The following is a 15092-nucleotide window of genomic DNA, read 5'->3' as shown; positions in this document are numbered from 1 at the left end:
TGTTTTTATAACCATGGTAAGCTGACATCCACCCCAAATCAACAGAAAGGTCAATTTAGTAGTATCAATGGTTGGGCCTTATTTAGACAAAGTTGATTACTTGAATTCATTTCCCCCCCAATTGAATTTACACAAACAAAACAGAATACAGAAATGACTTAAAACATATTAAAGTATGTTCATTAGGAAATGACAAACATTCACTGCTACTTCCGATTAGTGAGACCATCGTATGATTCCATTTGAGAGATTGAAACACTCCAACTGCTGTAAGTCACTGTTGGCTCTACACACACAACTTAATAGCCTCACGGTCTCTCTTTTTCCTTACTTGCCTTAGTGGGGGTAGGTGGTGGGGAGAATAAAGAGAAGGTTCTCACAGTAAGTTGTATATTACATGGAAACATTTCTTGCACCTATTAAATTTTTATAGTAGGTACCCCTCTTGGCAGATAACTTCATCGCAATAATAGAGCCTTCACCAAAGTAAGGCTTGCAGAAAAGCTGAGCTTGAGGTCACAAGAGGAATAAAGCATAATGAAGCAGAAGCGTTCCGCAAGCCAAGCAAGGACCAAACGGATCATATGCATTGATTGGATTCTCACTCATCTACCGCATGAGACACATGTTCAGATTGTAAAACTGGACTACTCCTCTGGCAGCACCACAAAGGGAAACACTCTCCTGGGTTGACTCAGGAGTTCCCCGGAGGCCAGTCAAGAAACAAGAAATGAAATGAAGACATCACTCCTGTATGTCTACAGTAAGTCAGAGGACCTGCCTTCATATGACCTTTCAACCTTACAGGAGTCTGGTACAGCTATGGTGTTTGATAAGTGTCTCTATTTTTCAACAGTAAGCATTTCAAATAGTAAGGCCGATGTGTACAAAGGCGATTTCAAGACAGGATGAAACTGCTCCGGTTTGGGGACCCACATTTTAGTCTTTGGCACCCCTATATATTTCTTATCGTAAGCAGAGACTGGAAATCTTAGGACGGTGAGAACATCACAGAAAGGACACAGAGGTTTCCCAGATTGTCTACATCAACAACAACACCAAATGTGGATTAGATGCTCACCCTATGCGCAGGCACTGTGGTTACTGCATTGCTTCATTTTGCCTTTCTACCAACTCTAAGAGGCCAACACTTCTAACATTTCCATGTTACAGATGTAGATATTGAAAGTGAGTTCAGTAACTGGCCTGAGGTGATTATAACTAATGAATTATGTTGTTGAAAATGGTATTTTCGATGAATTAAGGTGTTGGTCTTGTGAAATTTGTTCATATGACCTCTAGAATCATTTCCATCCCCAAGGGGAGTAAATGCTGATAATATTTAACCTCAACTTTTGCACTGCACCACCAGGAATTATCAATGTGTCTTGATCACACATTTATTCAATTTCAGAGAATAGAAGTAGATAAAAATCTCAAATTTCTTTATTATTGGTATTAATGGTGGCTGTATAAATTTGCATAAAAGTTATATTAACTGGTATGCCCTTCATGTATATGGACATTTTCCTATACTGACAGCATTGAACTTCAAGAGAGATTTGGAAATGTTCTTTAAATTGTAATGTGATACCATTTTTTTGGTTCTTCGTTTTGAATTTGTCATTCCTGGCATAGTAAACTATACAACTGTCCACTTAAAATAGGCCCATGCCAGTTCAATTCAGCTTGCAATGCCTAGGATATAGATCTTCATGTATTCCTTTTCATTCTGACACCATCCAATTTTCCTTGATTCATACCTCCATGTTCCAATTATCTCACCATCTGTTACACCATTTGTTTGTGAACCTCTGTGAAGGCATTTATTTGTCTTCACCTTGTTAGATTTAATTGAAAAGTTACAGCAGGAGGTGGGTCTGAATTCGAATTCAGCATTTTAGGTGTTCTTCTAAGTATCTAAGCTGTTTTCTAACCACCAGCTTGGCACACGCATCTCCTTTGTCTTACTGGTAAAAGCAGCCAACTGCTGTGTCCTGTGGCATGACACAAGAAAACGTTCTCCAGGCGTATACTGATCCAGCAAAGACACAAAACATATTCATGTCTCTTACATAATGAGATGGGGAACAAGCTGCATGTCCTTCCTGCAGTAATCGTAGAAGTCTTAGTTCACAAGAAACTGCCACGTCGTGGAATGTAAACATCACTCAGATAAGAGTCATGAATAAATTAGAATACTTGGTACAGAGACATATTACAAATATGATTCACTCTGCACTCAGGATTCTATTTCAACACATCTTTTTGTTCATCCCTTTTCAAATTGTTTGGTACTCGTAACATGAATGTTTTAATAGGGCCATGCTTTAAGCAATAGGCAGTGCCAAGGTTTCTTTTTTACAAGGTTCTAGAAATTTTTAGGGGTTTTATGCATTTTCATCTAGCTTTTCAAGTCCTTATAAATAGGTGTGTAGTTGTCAGAGTAAGAAACTATATAAAAAGAAATATAAGATAATTAAAAACATAAAGAAAGGAGAAATTAAGAAGAATGCCACAAGGAGCTAATCAGATTGTCAGGTGACTAGAAATTCTGCTACCTGAGAGGATTCTCACAGAAGTGCTAAGGTTGACAGGCCACCCATCTTTAAGCCAGGTTGTTGAAGGCAGGGGAATCCCTGAAGCTTCACATGTTAGGGAAACGGAGTTCTTTTCGACCACACTGATATTTTCAGGTGTCCCGTGGTTCCCAATGATGCTTGGAGGGACTGTAAGACACAACAAAGCAAAAAAATAAATGCAAAGGAAAGTACATGTTAAAAATCAAACGTGTGACAGCTTATTGTTAAGGAGACTTCCACTTTCAGATCCACAGCATGTCAGCACAGGAACCCTGGTGGGCCAGTCGGTGGAATATTGGGCTGCTAACTGATTAGGCACTCCCTCCCTGGGAAAGAGGAGGCTGTCTGCTCCCATTAGACTGTACAGTCTGGGAAATGCTGTTCAGCTTGTCTTGAGTCGGAATTGGCTTGATGTCAGTGGGCTAGTACATAATCAAAAGAAGCACCCCCAATATTTTTTTCTTACTATATGTGTACAACATTTCTGAAATGAAAAAAGGCATGTTCCCCCAATAATTAGCACTCAATGACATTCACTTTGCTATCTTAATAGTGGTTAATCTTTCCATGGGTCACGTCTTTTCTAGTAAACTTCTAATATGAATTAATGACCTTCATATTGTAGGCAGGATTTTCTAGCAAACAATTCGAATCTAAACAAATTAAGCTAACAAAAGACACTTTTAATTCATTTTCTCCTTTCATATCTGGATTCCTTTTCATTTTAACCCACACATTGGTTGCAAGCTACAGAATATTAATAATTTCCTTATATTTATTTTAATTGGAATCGTAGATTTGTGTCTACTAAATTTACCAGTGCTTCCATTGATTTAAGTATCTCAGTTCAATTTGGATATATTCACGTAGTTGTCCCTGAGCTTGTCTACTTGTGCTGTATTCATTTTGACATTCATGACTCAATAATTAAAATATTAAAATCATGTTAACTCCATGTCCAACTAATACAGAATCAGAAAGCTGCTCTGCTAACTGCAAACCCAGCTGTGTTGGCTGCTAACCACAAATTCAGCAGTTCAAAACCACCTGCTGCCCTGTGGGAAAAAGATGAGGCTTTCTATTCCCGTATAGTTTTATAGTATTAGAAACCAACCAGGGCAGTTCTATTGTGTCCGATAGGGTTGCTATGAGTTGGAATCAGATTTATGGCAGTAAGTTTTGGTTGTGATAGTTAAGCTATGTAAGTTGAAAAACATACAATTGAGGAATTTAACATTGGACAGCATTGAATCAAAAACATTTGGTGAAAACAATGATAGATTTTACTATTTTGCTACCTACAGGCATGGGAAGTAGGGCACACAGAGAGAAATGATGAGACAGATATGGAGGATTGGTGCACACATGGAAAAGGACAGACTGAGTCTCAAAGACTTTAAACACGGTAGCCTTACATTTCCAATCCAGAATGCTATCGATTATATCAGTCACTGATTCGACCTACAGAGCTGCTTTATACTTACCATGTATACTTAAGTCATATTTTCTGTCAGCCATTCCTGCTACATTCACAGCCACACACACATAGCGGCCTGTGTCAGCTACATGAATGTTCTTCAGCTTAAGGGCACGGCCTTCGTTTAGTATTTCCACTCCTTTCCCCTTGGTCACGGGGCGACCATCTTTCATCCAGGTCACGGCTGGTGGGGGGACACCTTGCACCTCACACTCCAAGGAGACACTCCTCCCTCGCGTCACAACCACATCAGTGGGGTGGTGGCCACTGCTGGATATGCTTGGACGGACTGCAATGGGGGCACAGAAAGAGAACACGATTGGAAATGTGTGCCTTAAATCTTATGTAGAAATGCTCCTCGGTCAACATGGAATAAATTGTGAGGTTGAAATATGATCTACTAAAAAAGAGACTCAGGTGTACACACATAGCATTACTGAATTGACAAGTGGAATTCTTTTTTTCAATATGTCTCTGTAAGGTCATACCGAAAATAAAGCTATCAACATAGTAATGGAAGAATGCTGTACTTTCCACCTTGTTTTATTTTGGGAAATTATATATAACTACTCCCACTTATCATTTGCATATTTGATTTCATTACCAGTACTAATTTAAAATAGACAGGAAAGCTTAGATGGGAGCAGATCATCAAGGAACGATTCCAACATTTAGAAAGATATGGATACATATTTCCTTGCCATAATTTAAATTTGACGAAATATATTCTTTTCTCCTTATCATAAAAAAGGAGAGACTATTCTTAATGATTATGTATCTACCAAGCACTATACTGCTTGATCTTTTTGTACTGCTTCTCTTCAATGGCACCCATTGCTCTTAGTAAAAGGCCAAGTTTTTGGATGACTTGGCTCTGCCTACTTCTTGGATACCACTGAGTCCCGCTCTTGATAGTGCTTTGTCCACTCTTGCCACAAAGCTGTTTGAAATGCTTTCTCCACCAACAGAAATCCTGTCTACTCCATCATACCCTTCAAAGTTGAGCTTGGAGAAGCTTCCCCTGAACTCAGCAAATTGACCACATGCTTTGATTTTGACTTTCATAGCACTGCATTATTTTCATTTAAGTAAATTGGTTTGTAATGACACTTTGCTTTATGGTTAGCTGTTTGATCCCTCTCTCATCCTCTGGGTCTGCCCTATTCAACAGAAATGTAATGTAAGTCACATATGTAGTTTTAAATGTTAATTTAAAATGCATATTTAAAAAGTAATGGAAATAGATGAACTTAATTTAGTAATATCTAACCCAACATACCCAAAAGGTTACCATTGAAGTACTCAAGTTAAGTGTATTAATAGAATATTTACATTTAGGGGGAAAATCATTGAAATTAGTCTGCATTTTACACGGACAACACGTCTTAATTTGAAGTGGCCACAGTTTAGGTGCTCAATAAGCACAAGTAGCTAGCAGCACTCTACTGGATAAGGTTTCTCTGCATCCTATTAACGATGAACTCTAGGTCAATGTTTGTGTCTGTCCATTGCCACGTATGACTAAAGTTGACACATAGCAGGAAAATAACAACGAGGCTGCGGGGTTTAGGGTGTACATGTGTGTGCGTTTATTTGATGGTTCTAATTTTTCTGCAATAACCAGACAAGGATGAACCAAAACATGCTGCAGAAAAATTACAGGAAACTTTGTTGAACACAAGTATCAAAATGTGAAGCTACTGCTTCTCAGCGCGTCCTCCATCTCGGTCTGCTGAAGGCTATTTTCAATATCTCTAAAGCCTCCTCCCAAATACTCTTGTAATAGCCAATGCACACCACATTAGAACAGCAGTTTGTGCATCCTAGAGAAATTCAAATTGGGCACCTTTTCACTGTTCTTAAATTGGGGATCTCAAAAGAAGTCAGAAAGGGCAACAAGATCAGGGCTGTAAGGTGAGATCAGGTTTCCCAAGGAACTATTTACCACCCTGGAAGAATGAGCTGGTGCATTGTTGCAATGGGAAATTTTCACTTCGCAGCTTTCCTCGCCTTTATCTTAACAATGCATTTTCTTCCAATGTCTTTCTATAAGCCCTTGTGCAGATCCTGTGTCCTCTGGGAAACCATCTCAAGATGGTGAGTGTGCCTCGCTGCCTTGGATTTCACTGGCAGAGGAAATGCCCCGTGAAGCCAGTGCTTTGATTGAAAGGTTTTTGAAGACACTCTAACCGGACTAAGTCAAGTGTATTCCTGAATGCGTCCGCAGCCTCCACTGATCGCAGAGACCCACTTTGTTCGTAATCAATGTGTGCGTGTATAAACTGGAATTCCAGAAGCAATACTTAAAAAAAATATTTACCAGTACATATTGCTTCTGCAATAAGGAAAAGTAGTTTTTTCAATTTTAAAATAGGAAAAAAATACTAGCGGAAGGTTATTTTACCACGTTGCTGTAAATGAGAGCAGTCATACAAAAGAGAGAGTCAGAGGAAGAGGGAGACCCCCAATGTGATGGGCATGCACAGTGGCGACAACAATGGGTTCAAACACCAGGACAGTTGTGAGGCTGCTGTGGGGTTGTGCAGTATTTCATCTGTTGTACATGCAGTCACATTTGTACATGAGTCTGAACTAACTGGACATAACCTAACTAAAACTCATATAAAATAATATCACTATGTGTTTTAGTAAACACACATAAACCCATTCCGACTGCTTTTGCTCTTCTTTAGTCTGAATCAAATTGTAGTAGGATACTGTGGCAAACATTGCCACTGACTGATGCAGTAGAATCCACCTCTCTTCTTCCTTCCAGCATTCAGGAATGAATTTGAAAAGTTTACTGTTACTTGAATCATCTTCTTTGAAAATCATGATGGCCATGAGTATCAGTTCAAGCCAATAAAATCTAAATATAAATCTGATATGAAAATGTTGGAAAAGTTCTGCTTTTCTGGTGAAAGACAAAGATACTACTCTTCTTGTGGCCTTCAACTTGGACTCCACCCCGTAGCTATAGCGACCATCGTGAGGCCATAGACAGAGGCCAAGGACATCTCCAAGCTCCTGGTTTCATATTCTTAAGCTGCTAAGCAACTCCTGTGACTGCCAATCTGGCAGTTCCCATAAATGAGAAAATAAACATCGACTTGTTTGCCACCAATGATCAATTACTAAGTTATTTAGGCTGAATTCACCTGATACAGACTGTAAACAATACACACCAAAAAAACTAAACCAACTCTAATAGCAATGCATTATAGTGTGAGAAAAAATAAGCTCATGCCAGTGTTCCTGTGTACTAGTGACAGTTCTACTAGCTACAAAGTATATGACATTGGTCAGCCACAGAAATCCCCCTGGGTTTAAGTTTTTTTCATCTGCAAAATGGATGTAATGGTTTCTGTCTTATGCAAAGATTACATGAGATAATTAACATACTGCAAATATTCTGAAATAGCTCACAATGATATGTTCTTTAAATTTAGATACTTTTGAATACTCCAAACATGCCATATGCTAGAATCCTCCCCTTCCTCCCTCTCCACACCATACATGCACACTATCCAGATCCGACCAACTTAGTTACTTTGCCAGGGCCAGGCTGATATGCAGGGGCAGTTAGATTGCTGAATAAATAAGTCATAAAATAATTGCTCACTAGTATTCCAAAGCAATTTAAAGAATTGTTATCATAAAACCATACTATTTTGAAAGACCATAAAGGAAGGATTGCAATTCTTAGAAGAAAATGATACTAAAGTCTGAGTCATCAATAACTTACTGTAAACCTGCAAATTGTAGTCTTTTTTTGTGGTTCCAGCAATATTTGATGCTACACATGTATAGAGTCCTGCATCAGATTTTTCAGCAATTGAAATCTGTAACTGCCTGCCTCCAGATAAAATTCTGACTCGCCCCGCAGAGTCAGCCAAGACTGGGGAGCCTGCAAAGAAAATGCAAATGGTAGAATGTATGTGAGTCTGGCATATAAGACATGTCGTGTGCATATTCTTCATATTTATTTATTTTTCTATTTCAAGTACCCACATGGAAGATTATGTAAAATAGTTTTACCCAGGCATACCCCCTCCTCCCAAAAAGGGTGTGTGTGTGTGAAAAAGGGGTTGGCAAGAAAAAGGGGAGAAGAAAGAGAAATGCTTAGCGACATTTACTTCTGCAAGTTTCTTCTTCTGATCTTTTATATTTGCAAGAAAACACATAAATAATAAAGGGGGTGAAGGGAGATGCCAAATAGAGCAGGATATGACAAAATAATAATTTATAAATGATCAAGGGCTCATGAGGAAGGGAGGAGCGGGAAGGGAGGGGAAAAAAGAGGACCTGATGCAAAGGGCTTAAGTGGAGAGCAAAGGCTTTGAAAATGATGAGGGCAAAGAATGTACAGATGTGCTTTATAAAATTGATGTATGTATATGTATGGATTGTGATAAGAGTTGTATGAGCCCCTAATAAAATGTTTAAAAAGAAAGTAGCACATCAAAATGATTTTTAGAGTCCACTATGGATTTCTATAATCTATCTGATACTGAAGGATCCCTGTGGGCGCTTAGGGTTAAGCACAGGATTCCACGCTTGGCCGTTCAAATGCACCACGCACTCCACGGGAGAAAGGGGAGGCTGTCTAGTCCCATAACGTCCTATAACACACGCTGAACTCTTACGGAGCATTTCTGCTTCGTTGTGAAGGTTGCTATGAGGGGAAATTGACTCGATAGCAACAGATTTGCTTTATTTTTAGTTTGGTCTGACACAAGGCACAAATGAGTGTTTTTGATAAATAAATTTAAAATCTGTTCAACTGAAGAATCCAGTCTTAAAATGCATCTCAAAGTTGTTACACATAAAACAAAATGTAGCTATGGAATATGAATATCATAAATCTATTTAAAGAAGTAAAATTGCTTCCTTAAAATTTTTACAGCTGCCGAATTAGGCATTTCATTATAAAACAAATCAATTAATGTAGCAAATTAATGTCCTCTGGGGAGCAGTTAAACTTTTGAAAGAGGCTAATTTTATGCGCATACTGCTCATTGCACATTTAATATAATTATAAATGAACATATCATAAATAAACTATACCATTTATATAGTATACTTTATACTATATAGTTCGGTATGTAAATCCCAGGAAAGTTTCTTCATATAGTAACATGTTTGTAAAATTAAAAAAAAAAATGTCAAATGATAGAAACTGACCTTTCTTCTTCCAAATGAGATTTGGGGGTGGAATACCACTAGATTCACACAAGAGAGTAATAATGTTTCCTTCAATAACTGTAAGTTGAGCAAGTTCATCAGAACCATAAATATTTGGTGGTACTGAAAAAAACAAAACTAGTTTTACCTTTGTTCCTTATATACTTTTCCAAACATATACATGTGAATCAATACCAACATTAATAATCACCTTTACGATGTAAGATAGATGTAGAATGACAAAATTTAAATAATCAAAATATCCTGAGTAGTAAAGAAAGAGAAATGAAACTGAAATGGGCATTTCAAAAGTTTGCATTGAATGTCTATGGCACTTCAGTGTTTAACATTAACTTTACCATTACTGCCAGGCCAAGCACGATCTCTCAGTGGCTGAAAAGGATTGGAAAACATCAGAGAAACAGCATATAGTGAACAGGCAGAGATTTTACTCTATGAAACAGGCATGCTCGCCCTCCGGATTTCATAGTCTTTCTTCCCACTTGTCTAGCTTTTCCTGGAGACCTTCAGAGTGAATCCTGATTAATCAGTCTTCTAAGAAGCCCAAGTGGGCCGAGCTGAGTTAACACTCTTCTGCGGTCACTTCCTTGTAGGTGGTTTTTATCAGGTAGTAGGTGCTCCTGAGAGTTGAAGGATAGGAGACATCTCCTTGCTCTTCAGTGAAGCTGCCAGTAGTTGCTCAGATATCATCATGTAAAGGTTTCTATTCCTTTAAGGTTCATGCTACCAATTTAATTCTCTCACTCTTTTTTACCATCTTCCAAAACTCTCTGTAATTCTTCCTCTGCTCACTGAACAATGTGGTGCCTATTTTATACTGCGTCACCATGTCTCATCATACCTCATCCTGCAGCTGAATTTGCTATCAGTACAACCAGGAAAGAATCAGTACCCCAACATTTGTCCACTCATCCTTTTCATTTCTCTATCAGAAGTCACATCAATAATCCTTATCAACAGCAGCATTCTTCATATTTATTTATAAATGAGGCCATTCTCTGAAACTCTCCTATCTATGGTCAACTTAATGTAGGCCACCTCTCTTAGTCTCACCAGGTTGTCCATTGGTCGCCTTTTCGTAGGCCATAGCCCCATCACAAATTCTCAACAACCCTATCCTCCTCGTGCTGGCTCATGAACTGCACATCAGTCAACCCGCTCTTGTCTTCTCCTCTAGTTCCTGTAAGCCAGGTCCATGGGTGCCAGTGGCCAGACTCAACCTATCTCCTCATTGCTGCATTTCTCCCATTTCCACACAAGTGGATCCGGGTGGCCACCCAGCAAGCACCTCAGCCCAACCACAGCTTCCTTCAACATTCACTCCCAGTGCAGAGAGCTCCTTCAGGGATCCAGGATTTTTCCAGCCTCTGACAAAAATTACCAGTTCGAAGTTCAAATATCCAAGGAGTTCCACCCCGCCCCCCCGCAATCTTTCAACAGCTGTTAGGCAGATCTCTTGGGATGAAAATATCCCGAGTACTCCAAAGCACTGCGTGGAGCTTATGCTTTCAGGGTCCTCCTTGCAGGCGTGTCCTAAACCCATCTAAAGATCATTAATGGTTCCAGGCAAGTGGACTTACAATCTCTCCCCTTTTATACCTCCCAAAATCATCCCTATAAATCCTTATATCCACTATAATAAGCAGAAAAATCAGTAGAAACAAAGTAGAATCAGATACTAAACTCAATTCTTAAAACAGTCAAGTTCAATTCCTATTTAACCCACCCCAATCCCTATCTAAACTATTCCATTGATACAAAAATATGGGATTAGGTCTGAGAGCATCAAACCAGAGCCAGGCTTTCTGTCAGCCATTTTCAACTACTGTCAATCATTTTCCTTAAGCAGCATGGTTTCTGAGAAATTCAAACGGCTATTTCTACCCCTGAGTTCAAAATATACATTAATCACATTCATTTTCGCTATTTCACAAAGGAATAACCAAAGACTACAACCAAACAAAATAATCAAAACTTAACTTCCCATATTCTTTCCAGAAAACAAACAGAAAACTGTATGGAGATATATGATTTCTGGCTAGTCAAAGAAGAAGCACTACCCTGGTGGGGGAGGTCAAATAAACATCCACTCTCCAATTTCATGATTTGTTTCTCTAGTACCCCACTCCTAGGGTACCATAATGTGTTAGTCTGGGTAGACTAGAGAAACAAATTCATGGAGACTTGTATATGAATAAGAAAGAGGTTTATATAAAGGTCATTTGATTATTGAGAAAACATCCCAGCCCAGTCCAGATCAAGTTCATAAGTCCAATATTAGTCCATATAGACAATATCTACACATCAAGTCCTCATCCAGACTCACAAAATACATGCAATGATGCCAAATGCAGGAGGACCACAGGCCAGTGGGTTGGAAGTCTTGTGGACCCAGTAGCATTATAAGCATCTCAGTGCTGGCAGGGGTCTCCACATGGCTTCTCCTGCTCCAGAGGCCTGGTTGCATCAGGGTAGGACCATGTGGCTTCTCCAGCTCCCAAGGAGTAGTGCTGGGTGTCTTGTCAGTGAGGCGTCTCTCCGGGAGTGAGCATTATCATCAGTAAAGCGTCTCTCTGGGAGTGAACATTGTCAGTAGAGAGTCTCCAAGGAAGTGAGCCAAGAGAGAGAGACAGTCTGTCTCCTGTTCCAAGGAGGAAATCCAGGAATTCCCAAAATCCTCAGGGGAAGGTCATGCCCACACCAAGGCCTCATTGGCTATGATCTGATTGACAGATGAGACTCCACCCTTAATCTTCTCAAGTCCCAAATTGACACCCGATTATGTAACCACTGCACTGTTCTATTTGTAAAAGAATGCTTTGAATATAATTTTTCACATAATAGTAAAATTTGGTGCATGACCTTAATTTACTAAAATTTAAATAAATAAAATAAAATTATGGAGGACTTAATGGGCCCTAAATTAATTGAAAAGTAGTGCTTAATATAAAAATAATTGTGCTGTAAATGGAATCACTTCTTTACAATTAGCAGCTAGCCATACTGAGGTCAAGGTAGTGATTATTCCTAAAGATGACCTTAATTAGTCATAAGTGGTAAAATGCCAAGTACGACAATAGATTTCCTCTCTGGTCGGCATAATAGCCTCAGCTTCTACCATGCAAGCATTCATGTTCACATACCTATAAACACATACACGCATGCACACACGCATTCATGTATACAGTATGCCATATATTGGCATACTGATATAATTTCAGTGGACTAATCCACTACTAATTCCTAGAGAAGGTTCAATAACTGCAAGAATTTCGTTGTAGATGTTGAGGGTGTATTATTCAGATAGCAGAGAACAGTCATACAATATGAAGTTATGACGTCTAACATATTGGGGCTAAGGAAGTCTATCGGCAATTGCTCTTCAATTAATATATGGCACCCAGGACGGCACAAAAGTTTCTAAAAGTGCTTAAGTGATGTCCACCTACGTTTCACAACTGATTGCACTTCTATCATTGTAATATTGAGAATGGACACAGAAAATAAAAGCTACAACCACAGGCTGTATCGTTTACTGCATAGTGGTTTGCTCACACTTACCCCAGATGTCGACATTATAGTTTTTCTCTTTTTTCCCAGCAACATTTGTTGCTTCACATGTGTAACGACCACTGTCTTGAACCTGTGCATCTTCAATCTGAAAACAAAATTATGCTCTGAAACAGTTTCTATTTCACAAATATTGGGGATATTATATTCTTTCTTTTTAAGAATATTAAACATATACAAGTAGAGAATGATAAAATAAATGGCTAAAATAATATACAAGCAAATACAATATGTATGGCAATTAGCATGTGATTTTAAAATAAGTTTTCAATGAATAATTGCTAAACATCCAAAAAAGGGAGGGCCACTTGGATCGGAGTGATCACTGGAAATAGTCGGCACAGTGGGAGTGCATAGTAGCCACTCAGTACATACTTGTTGGTTGATTGATGTGAATAAATAGGACTGGATTATAATCAGAGCACACATAGATAATTCATGAGGATCAGACCTGAAGAAGTACTTAACATCCAACCTCCTCATTTTACAGATACAGACATTCAAAATCAATACAAATACTTTAATTAGGTAAAAATCTCATAATTAGTGGCATGACCACGCACATCTAGGCTCTAGATCCTAAAAGTCAGTCATCACAGGCCTTCACGTATCATAGAGTCAGCAAGAGGGGTAATATTTGTTGAGTGTCGACTGTACACAGGCAAAATAAAGCACTAAGATGCTGTTACTTGATCAGTGAAATATGTGTGAGAATTGTTTGGAGTAACCATAGCATATAACCTCATAAAAACTAGGTTGATTTTAATTAACCTCTGCTAAATCTGGTTATATAACAGGCTAAAGCAGTGGTTCTCAACCTTCCTAATGCCGCGATCCTTTAATAGAGTTCTCATGTTGTGGTGACCCCCAAGACATAAACATTTTTTGTTGCTACTTCATAACTGTAATTCTGCTATTGTTATGAATCGGGTGACCCTGTGAAAGGGTTGTTCGATCCCTCACAGGGGTCCCGACCCACAGGTTGAGACCTGCTGGGTTCTCAGGTTGACATGAGACAATACTGACCTAATGGCATTGTTTTTTGAGGCTAGGCCATGGAGCCTACATACTGAACTCTTGCTTACTCCCAAGGTGGAAATTCAATCAATCTCAGGATTTCTTCATCAGCATGCATCTCCAGCCTTCCCAGCTCCACGAGGATCTATGCTCTGAATTTAAAGGAATGCTATTCCAATGGAGCTTTGCTAAGATGGTCCTAACCACCCAGAACTCTCTCCTAGCAGAGCTGGACTTGTGTTCATAGACTTATCTTCCCCTTTCAGTCAATGTGAGCTCAGGATCTGGGGCAACACACACGCTTTTGCAGTCACAGCGTCAGCGACTGACTTACTCCTTTTCGCTCTACCGGCAATGCTCACCCCGCTCCAGAATCACGAGATCTTCACACAGAAGAAGGTCTTTGGGTGCTTTGCCTCTCCCCTGTACTTTCAGGTTCCCTGACACGTTAAGGGTGCAGTTCGATTGCCTTCCCTAAGCACCGATGCTCACTCACTGCCAAGGGGTTGATTCCAACTCACAGGGACACGGTAGGACAGGGTGGAACTGCCCTTGTGGGTTCTGAGATGGTAACTTTGCTTTTTTTTCTCCTTCTGAGACTTGTTTTGCTCCCTGGTGGTTTTGAACTGCTGACTTTGTAGTTAGCATCCCAATATGTAACCAGGGTTTCTCCTCATTTTTTCCCTCAAGAGTTAATTTTGTTTGCTGGTTAATTTTCCTTTAGCAAGAAGCTTTGTGGTGATCTGTTTAATAGCATGGACACTGGATGCTATTTTGTTGACTCTGTAGCTGTGTAAAGATGAATGAACCATTTCTTCAATGTTTCAGCGGGGTCATAGCGGGACATGTAAATATTCCAATGCTCTACTGATATCTTCCATTCTAACTCCTCACACCGCCTTTTTCTGTCAGTTCTGCTTTCACTTAAATAGACATTGTCAGCATTATTACCAAACATATGTACCTTGCTAAATTCTGTTTCAGTCAAAGTAGCTGATTCTCTTTGTTTCATCGGCATTTTGTCTTTAGAGAAAGGAACTCTCGTGGTGTTATTGGGCAAGCACTGGAAGTGCAGAGTCAGCAGTTGACATCCAAGGGAAAGATGGCGCTCTCTCCTGGCTTAAAGCTTTACAAAGCCAGGACTCCTCTAGAGGGTCAAGATGAGTTGACGTGGACCTGATGGCAGTGGGTTTTAGTCCTTCCAAGACTTGGTCAATCAACCACAGCTTCACCTGTACCTG

General features: G+C 39.3%; 1 protein-coding gene across 2 annotated transcripts in view; it reads right to left on the bottom strand.

The window, feature by feature from the left end:
• HMCN1 (hemicentin 1) overlaps positions 1–15092 on the bottom strand; it is a 544205-nt gene that overhangs the window by 160327 nt on the left and 368786 nt on the right. For both annotated transcript variants that reach the window (XM_075528409.1, XM_075528416.1), the window contains exons 42-46: positions 12826–12922; positions 9244–9366; positions 7805–7966; positions 4067–4348; positions 2562–2729 (exon numbers count right to left, since the gene is read on the bottom strand). In XM_075528409.1, the coding sequence (XP_075384524.1) occupies positions 2562–2729; positions 4067–4348; positions 7805–7966; positions 9244–9366; positions 12826–12922 (832 nt within the window). The remainder of the gene's footprint in view (positions 1–2561; positions 2730–4066; positions 4349–7804; positions 7967–9243; positions 9367–12825; positions 12923–15092) is intronic.

Source organism: Tenrec ecaudatus, chromosome 1 (genome assembly GCF_050624435.1).
Source record: "Tenrec ecaudatus isolate mTenEca1 chromosome 1, mTenEca1.hap1, whole genome shotgun sequence".
Taxonomy (NCBI): Eukaryota; Metazoa; Chordata; class Mammalia; order Afrosoricida; family Tenrecidae; genus Tenrec; species Tenrec ecaudatus.
The sequence above is the reverse complement of the archived record's forward strand: the minus strand, read 5'-3'. Positions and strand labels throughout refer to the sequence as shown.